Raw genomic sequence first — 9,422 nt, 5'->3', positions numbered from 1 at the left:
TTAAGAAGCAGGCATTGTGACGACAAACTAAAAGGAATAAAATGGTCCAACCCTTCATGATGTTTTCTGCCAATCAGAGTAGACTGCAGCACACACAACAAGAGACTACAGTGTGTGTGTGTGTGTGTGTGTGTCATGTTGCATCACAGATAGAAGCCTCTAAGCTCAGTGAGGACGACACACTGCAATCTGAGCCACACACACACACACGGCCAAGTTGAGTGGCAGGTACCGGTGTGTTTTGGGCTTTTAGCCAAATCACCACAAAATGAGGCACATCAATTTCAGCATGTGCATGTGCACATGCATGTGCATGTGTATGACAACACTGCCCATAGGGGGCGCCACGTGGCGTATTATCCAGCCGTGCATCTCTACGCCTTAGCCTCAGGCAGTATTAGCTGATATGCGCTAAAATGTCATTGCTTTTTCCTTGGGCCATGCCCCACCCATCTACGAGGTAAAGTACACAGTCATACCTTGATTTTCAAACGTCCCAGCTTTTGTATGATACGGTTCTCAACAAAAACCCTAACCCAAATGTTGGCGGTCTTATGCAGGCAGCAAAGGCGTCCATCCGCCCGTGTCCAAAGGAAGCACCCTGCGTGTCGCTGACTCGCCATCGCTGGAAATGAACGGGCTTGGCCAAAGTGAGTCTAACTTTGACGTGTTGGATGTGTTGGATGTCGGGAAGGTTGGCCAAGACTTTTCATCTCGGTGAGGCTCATCGGTTAAACAAACGGTGAAGGAAAGTGGCAATTTCATGCAGGAGGTTAGAATCCCGCTAGAGTTCCGGTGAGAACTCCTCCCCGCCCAGCGGTGTCCAATAAGGTCAAAGTTAGCTAAAATGTCCATGCGTCCGTTTCATCCCTCATATTGAATGATGGGCATGCCTGTCTGCACGGGGAGGTTCTTCCATGATTCTCCATAAAGTCTCATTTGCTTCATTTGCTCTTTCTGGAAGACACTTGTTGGCTTTGCAGGATTTCCTCTCCCGCTTCGCTTCTTCTACTGTGCTTTTGGTCAGAACTTCATTCATGCATTCATCCATTCATCCATCCATTCATTCATTCATTCATTCATTCACTCACCCACCCATCTATCCATTCCATCATCCATCCATCCATTCACTCAGTCATATTCATCCATCCATCCATCATGAATGAATGGATGAAGATGAGGTGATGTGAGCAAGAGAGGAAGTGAAGTGGTTAGTGTGTAAGCGTGACTAAGCGTCTGTGAGGGAGGGGTTGCTGCGTGGGGGGGTAATTATGGTGTCGGATGTCGTGGTCATCGGTGAAGGCGAGCCAAGAAAGACGAGTTAATGATCCTCCAGCAGCTCAAAGTTTCTATGAGAACGCCAAGCAGACTGACCGCAGCTTTGGATCTCTCCTCAGGGGGGGGAGACCGCATCCACCTTTGACCCCCCCCCCCCGTCTTGTCTTGAGTTGGGTCGCCGCATGGGGCCCGATGCCGGCCGGCGCCGTGAAGTCCTCCTTGGCGGGGAAGAAGACCAGGGAGGATGAAAAAGGCCGCGCCCCCCGGCCGGCGCCCCCCCCAGATCTGCTGCAACTCTTCCCGCACTCTAAGCGTGTGGGCTCCTACCTGGTGGGCAAGATGATCAACAAGGGCTCCTTCGCCAAGGTGATGGAGGGCCTCCACCTCGGCACCGGAGAGAAGGTCTGTCACGGGCTGGTCACTTCATTAGGTACCCAATACAGCATGCAAGCATTGATGTGTTTGGCGCTACTGAGGGCTAACTGACAGCAAACATTACCTGTTGGAATGTTTGGGGCATGGTTGCCATGGTTGCCATGGGGACAAGTTAAGTGTTTTCTTTCGTCTTTCACTTCACTACACGTGCAAGCTTCCCCGCTCGCTTCTCCTCCAATCAACATTTGCAATAAAAGCGAGTGTTGTAACACATGGATTAGTAGCAGCTGCAATAACACTTCCCATCGCTCTTCAATGGCCGCCGTTTTCTCATTTGTCCAAAGAAAGGTATTTAGTGCCAGGCTGCTGTATCTATGTTAAAGGGGACATGTGGTCCTATGATGAGTCCACGTTTCTGACCTATAAATGTAACTCCAATATTGTACTGACCTATAAATGTAACTCCAATATTGTACTGACCTATAAATGTAACTCCAATGTTGTGTTCTGCTGTTAAACCATGACAAAGTTTCACCTCATGAGGTTTGTGCATTTGGAAGTCAGCCCTGAAAGTTTGGGATGACTCAAAACGCTCTGTGTCCCCCTCGTTTACAGACCAGCATATTCTTCTCTTGCTGGCCGGGAGTCGGCATCTCCAAGCACTTCTGCATGCAACATTTGTAGGATCCTCCCTGGCCGTTGGTGCAACTTACAAGCTCCTCTGTCTGCATAACAACAGTATTGGGAAGCCACCCCCCCCATTCTTGTCCACCCAGGCGCCGATACGATGCAGCCGCATCTCTCGCTTGTCGCGTTTATCCTTCACGACCCTCACGTTTGCCTCACGTGTCCAGGTGGCCATCAAGGTGATTGACAAGAAGAAAGCCCGCCAGGATGCCTACATGCAAAAGAACATGAAGAGAGAACCTCACATCCATCAGATGATCCGACACCCTCACATTGTTGTCCTGCTGGAGGTAAAGTACAAAATAACAAATAAACATAAACTCTACTTTTATCTTTGACGCTTGTATCATCTCATTCCTTACGTACGTCAAAATGATGATCGAGCATCAGAAAAGCTTTAGGAATATGTTCTTACGTCCAACCTTAGCACCTGTCACGCGAGTGTTGATGGTAGTGCTCACCTGGTTCTCCTGTGGCACGGCGTGCATGCGTGCGTTAGACTCTGGAGACGGAGAACAGCTTCTACATGGTGATGGAGATGTGCGCCGGGGGGGACCTGATGGACCGCATTTGCGAGAGGAGGAGGCTGCAGGAGAGGGAGGTGCGCCGCTACACCCGGCAGATTCTGTCGGCGGTGGGGCACCTGCACAAGCACGGCATCGTGCACAGGTAAGAGCGTGCACGTACACGTGTACGCTGACGCTTCCTTCTGGCGTCCTCCTCTCTCTGCGTCTATTAAACATCAGCGCTCCGCTAAATGAGCTCATCCGCCTGAAATGTGCTTCAGTGGCTGCGAAGCCGGGCAAAAAGGCGTTTCGGGATTAGCTTAACTGCATCTTAGCGCAACGGTCCATGCCATCCATCACCAGAGTCTAATACGCAGAGTAGAAGACAGAAGGAACTGCACTCAAATTGTTCATAAAGAATCCAACCACATGAAGATCAGTCACGGCATCCCACAGGGTTCCATCCTCAGACCTGCGCTCTTCAGCCTTTGTACTGTACGTCCCTCTTAGACAATTTGATTAGAAAACACTCCATGAAGTCCCACGGCTCTGCAGGTGACGCACGACTCTACTTATCCAGGGAAGCAAAGTAGTCCGAGCTCCTGCCGTGATTTAAAGACCGGTTAAAGTCCTCAATTCCCAGCAGGGGCAAACATAGACCCCTATGAAGAAAAAAGCCATTGGACCAGGTTTTGCCCTGCCTGGAGGCGGGTCACCTCATTCAGGCTGCTGGTTCCCTGCAGGAGGGTTGGACTTTTATCTTAGACCGATTCTTTCATGACTTTTATGGACAGAATTTCTAGATGCTGCCAGGACGTTGAGGGTACCCGTTTTGGTGGCTGCAGGATTGGGACTCTGCTTTTGGCAGATGATAATGCTGGCTTCGTCGGGCCGTGATCTTCAACTCTCACAGGATGGGTTCACATTGTGGTCCAGCTGGGACCGCCGAGTCGGAGTCCATTGGTCTTACCCGGAAATAGGTGGAGTACCATCTCCGAGTCCAGGCTGAAATCCTTCTCCTTGTGCAGGAGCTTAAGTACTTTAGGGTCTTGTTCACCAGTGAGGGAAGGGTGGAGTGGTGCGACTCTACGTCGGTCTGTTGTGGTGAAGAGGAAGCTGAGCCCAAAGGCAAAGCTCTCCTCAATCTTTTTTTCTAAAGCGTTGACTGTGTTAGCGTTAGCATTAGCATTAGCGTTAGACTGACCCCGTTTCTTCTGATACGCCTCCCTGTCCCCAGGGGCAGGGAGCTCTTGTGGGGTTCAGTTGGTTTCTCTTTCCGTGTATGAGGGGCGCGATGATAGACCTGGCCAAGGTTGGAGGGCGGCATTAGCATATTGCAGACACTTCACCCACAGAACACCCACCTCTAGCGCGCCATGCGAGATCTACATTTTCCAAGTCTGCATTTTGTGCTTAATCGTGGGGCCAAATATTAGGAACCCCTCATGATGGTGTTGGTGACACGGACAATGATAAACAGGAGAGGAACAATGCTTACTGTTGTGTAACACAGTACACTGTGCACGTACACTGTGCACGTTCACTGTGCACGTACGTGCGCCCACAGAGGAGTTGACAGGATATTAACCGGCCGCAGAGAAGGAAAGTGCTGCAGAATGTGGAAGTGGTGTGGGAGTGGAAGGTGTGACACACACGCGCACACACACACACCCACGGGCCTCGCTTGGCTTCTCCGAGGGTGGGAATGTGCTTACCAGGCAATGACCTCATCACGCGGCGTCGGCCGGCGCCATGATTCACACATCATCACGACATCATAGACTTCCTCTCTAATGAAGTCCCTCAACGACCTCTGCACCTTCCTCTCCCACACGCACACACACTGATGATGATGATCCAAATGGAAGCAGAGGAAGATCAGTGCTCCCCCCCCCCCCCATGTTAACTAAGCTCTTCTGCGTCCTGGTCTGGCCTGGTCTGGCGGCTCCTGTTAGGATTCCCGGGCAGGGAAGGGAAGGCAGATGATCACCCACTCGCACGCTCATTTTCCTTTTCCTGCTCACCTCAGAAGCCCCTGAAGATGCTTCTTAGGATTTTTATATGAACTTTAGAATTGCTTCTTGTTGGCATGCTGTCACCACCATTTTGTCTTCCTCATTCATTTTCATGTGATGACTTGGAGTCGGGGGGAATCGGGGGGGAATCGCGGGTGCACAGCAATTGTTGATACCAGGGAATGATGACGTCATAAATCCACTAGCATCAACAATAAGGCTCCGATGAAGCCAGATGACCCATACTCTGCGGCCGAGACCAAACGCTCCGTGGCGAGGAGCACACCAAGAACCTCATCATCCACTCATGGCCACTTGTTGCTAGGCAGAATTGATGAGGCAGAAAAGGTGGTTTCTTCCAGTTTTTGGGGTCACGTTGACGATTGACGTTTTTTTTCTTGCCTGGTAGAGATTTAAAGATTGAGAACTTCCTGCTGGACGAACACAACGACATCAAGATAGTCGGTACGTAGCGGAAGCCCGACCGCTGGAGCACTTTGGCTTTTCACACGGTTGGGAATGTGTCCTCACGAGTCGCTTTCCCACGCAGACTTCGGCCTGAGCAACACCCTGAAGGCGGAGTCTTTGTCCTCCGAGCTGCTCACCACCCAGTGCGGAAGCCCCGCCTACGCCGCACCTGAGCTCCTCGCCCACAGGAAGTACGGACCCAAGGTGGACGTCTGGTCCATGTGAGGGACACGCTCACACGTCTGACACACAAAACACAACAAAATTTTTTGGATCTCATGACAGTGGTCACATGGTCTCATGACACTAATACACACTTGCATGCGTGTGCGTGCGTGCGTGTCTGTGCGGACAGAGGTGTTAGCATGTTCGCCATGCTGACTGGGACGCTGCCCTTCACGGTGGAGCCGTTCAACATCAAACATCTGCACCACAAGATGGTCACCAGCGACATCAGCAGCATCCCCGACGACGTCAGCACAGGTCAGCAAGATGATGTATCACTCTGATGCTGTTCTGGGGCACGGCTAGCGGCCCCGATGTTAGATGTCTTGACCCACAGGAAGCGTCTCCTTCCACGGATGAAGGTGCATGGATGGCTGACAATTTGCTGTTGCAGTCCGCTTGCATCGGGGCCAGGCGAGGCCGTGTTGCTGTCAGCAGCTTCGTACATTAGCGCCACCCGCAGGACCAGAGTCAATAATTAGGATTGTCTCCTTCAAATATCCGCCTCCACCCCGCAGGCGCCGCCATGTTTGTGATGTCTCTCCTGGAGCCGGACCCCGAGAAGAGACCCAGCATCCGAGCGGCCATGCAGGAGAGATGGATCAACGAGGGCTACGCCAAGAGGCTGCGCCAGGCCCTCTCGCTCCCAAACAGGTAGCATCCTCAGATGGTAGCATCCTCAGATGGTAGCACCCTCAGATGGTAGCATGCACAAATGGTAGCATCTTCAGATGGTAGCATCCTCAGATGGTAGCATCCTCAGATGGTAGCATCCTCAGATGGTAGCATCCTCAGATGGTAGCATCCTCAGATGGTGACCTACCGCGTGTTGGCCAGGAAGTGAAAGCAGATGAAAGGTCCTGTGCTCGACCTTTGTGTATCAAACTGGGACTGGAGGCCTTTATCCTGGTCGGGAATACCATGGCTGTCTCCTCATCTACTCCTACATCTTAGGAAATGGAAGTTGAGCCATTTTCCCTTTGCGTGTTAGCTCATCTCCCAGAGAAGGAAACCAGACTGGCTAACTGGTATCAGGACTAAAACCAGAATAGAATATCAGGAACAACAAATCCCACAGAAAGCTTCCTGAATCCCGTGGCAGGTTCTCCTGTTCCGCGCTCTAGCAGCCTCCACGCCTCATCGGTAGCTCCTTTTGTATTTGTTGTCCTGAGAAGGATGGGCACCGGAGTCTCCAAGGAGAACTTCTCCAGCGTTGATGGACCAGGCCAGCTGGCGGTTCTGCTGCTGATGTAACATCACAAGCTCGCTCAGGAGCATTTGGACGTGACAGCTGGATGTTGCTTGACAGGTTGCGTGAGGAGGATCTGGACGTGTCCGTGCTGGAGTACATGACGGATGAGCTGGGCTACTCGCGCTGGGAAACCACGCACACGCTGACCGCCAACCGGCCCTCCGCCATCTTGGCGTCCTACCACCTGTTGCTGGCCAAACAGAAGAGGAGCCTGGCGGGGGTGAAGATCCACCAGGTCAGCAGACGCCGTGGCGAGGGCGTGATTAATACCCACCCTCACGCACCTCCTCCTTTTAGAGCGACAGCTCCCGGCCGCCCAGCAGACGTCCTAAGGCTCGCCAAGCGGCCGAGAACCGGCGCCTGAGGACGAGGGCGGAGCGACCGCGGGATGAGGATGGACGAGATGATGACGATCCTTGCCCGTCTCCCTCTCTTCCTCCTCTCCTCCCCGCCGCCTCCCGGGAAGATGAGGAGACGGCGGCCATCTTGGCCACCAGAGACGCTCTGCTTCCTGACGGTCAAGAGCCAATATTATTTTTTTCAATCATTTGAAAGCCATGTGCTGTAGGTCGTAGTGATGATGATGATGGTGATGATGATGTGTTTATCCCAGACCAGGACCTCATCCGTCTTTCTCCGCCTAAAACTTCTGCATCGCACCCATGTGACTCCGCCCCCTTGCCTGCTGAGCCAGTTGGAGACATCGGCCCCTCAGGAGCGGTCCAGGGACTCCTCAGGTTGAACACCAGTGGCGCTCCTCCCAGAATGCACGTGGACCACCACCTGCACAGAGCCCCGCCCACCACGCTGCCCCGCCTCCGCCATCCAGGGCTGAAGGAAGGACACGGCAGGAAGGTGGTGTGGGTCTCCGGCTCCACCGGACTCCAGGTGAACGGCTCCAAAAGCCTTCCTCTGGGGGTCAGGGGGCAGCGGGGGGAGCCGTCAGGGAGGACGGGGGTGGCGGTCACGTCCAAGAGGAACTCCGGACAATTCCGCCCGACCCCGCGGCGACGGGCGACGGACGTCGACCTGTCGCTACTTCCTGCCGCGCTGCAGAGGAAGACGGACAGGAAGCTCCATGGCGTCAACTACTGATGCTCACGTAGCGACGCTCGCCATCACGCCGCTGTCCTCGTGGGGGCGCTTGGAAAATAGTTAGCCTACCAAGAAAAGGTGAGTTTGATTTCGACTCCCGAGCAGTTCATGCTTGACGTCAGCAGGGGGCAGCGTGGGCGACTCGCCACACTGCCATCGTGCTCACTGGCGCCCCCCGAGGTGCAAGGCGGTATGACAGGGCAGTAGCTTTGTCATACGCTAAACAGCAGCAGCATGCTAAGCTCTCATGCCAAATAGCATCTCTACGTTAGCATAAACTGGCTTGGGAGGCCACGCCTACTTGCTAGTTAGCATAGCCACCTTCGTTAAAGAAGATCAAATGTCTACGACGCAGAAGTTTTGCTTATTTCTGGCCTTTCTCCTCCTCATCCACAATCTCCTGTTTCCGCTCGCACGCCGCTTGGTTGGCCGTGACCTTCCTCCTCCTCCTCCTCCTCCTCCTCCTCTTCCTCAATAATGCAGCATGCTACCAGATACCCCCCCCCCTCCGCCTCGCTCACTCCAGTTACCTCTGAAACACGCTAGTGGCTAAAGAAGGCAACACCGGGTACTCTGCGTGGAAAAGTACTCCATCATCTTCCTCCTCAAGGGCATAGTTACTATTAGTATTAGCTAGTATTATTTATTGACCTAGTATTAGTTAGTGAGCTAGTATTAGTTACTATTAGTATTAGCTAGTATTGGTTAGTGCGCTAGTATTAGTTAGTGTTAGCTTAGTATTAGTTAGTGTTAGCTAGTATTAGTTAGTTAGTTAGCTAACATCATATTGCCAACAAAAATAGTGTGATTATTACAAGAATAAAGTTGTCATAATACAAGCAAAAATCAATGATTACTAAAATAGCATGTGATGTGAAAATAATCTTAACATGACGAGAATATATAATCCTGCGTTAGGAATAATGAGATGCTCTTTAATACGCTGACATTTGAAATGCTGCAAATGTTAGACAGTAGCAAAGAAATGAATGATTACTTTAATGGCATGTGATGAGAAAAGAATCTTAATATGATGAGAAAATATAATCCAGGGCAAGGAATGACGCTCTTTAATACATTTGGCCGTGTGACTGAGTGAGTTGCTTACTAGCAAGCGTCAGCGCTCAGGTACACATGTACCTAATCAAGTGGCCAGTGAGTGTGTGGTCACATGACTGCAGGCGTGGCGCTCCTTCAATAAAGTGTATGATGTTACTGCACAGCGTGTCTGCTTTCTAATGAGGCTCATCCATAATTGAACTCAGGTGGGGGGAGGGGAGGGGAGGGGGTCACGCCAGCTCCGGGAGGCCATCTTGGTTGACTCGGCGTGACGATGTTGGGTCAAAGAGGGTCAGTGACGCACAAAACGATGTGCTGGTGTGCCGCAACCTGAGCCAGGCTGAGATACTACGCCTTTACACCCCCCCCCCCCCCAACACACACACACACACATGCTTTCAACTCAGGCCAAAAAAACTGTACGAGGGAAAGTCAATTTCCAATCAATCGTCAGTTCATACG

At 52.0% G+C, this 9,422-nt stretch overlaps 1 protein-coding gene across 1 annotated transcript; it reads left to right on the top strand.

Moving 5' to 3' along the window:
- The first annotated feature begins 1,470 nt into the window (after positions 1-1,470).
- LOC131139298 (hormonally up-regulated neu tumor-associated kinase) lies at positions 1,471-7,901 on the top strand. The gene is given in 9 exon segments (XM_058089183.1): positions 1,471-1,680; positions 2,508-2,630; positions 2,840-3,009; positions 5,271-5,326; positions 5,412-5,550; positions 5,685-5,812; positions 6,073-6,208; positions 6,864-7,041; positions 7,104-7,901. Coding segments are annotated over 9 exon segments (1,938 nt in total).
- The last annotated feature ends 1,521 nt before the right edge of the window (positions 7,902-9,422 follow it).

This window comes from Doryrhamphus excisus, chromosome 1 (genome assembly GCF_030265055.1).
Source record: "Doryrhamphus excisus isolate RoL2022-K1 chromosome 1, RoL_Dexc_1.0, whole genome shotgun sequence".
Classification (NCBI taxonomy): domain Eukaryota; kingdom Metazoa; phylum Chordata; class Actinopteri; order Syngnathiformes; family Syngnathidae; genus Doryrhamphus; species Doryrhamphus excisus.
Note: the sequence above shows the minus strand (reverse complement) of the source record. Positions and strands in the feature narration are given on the sequence as shown.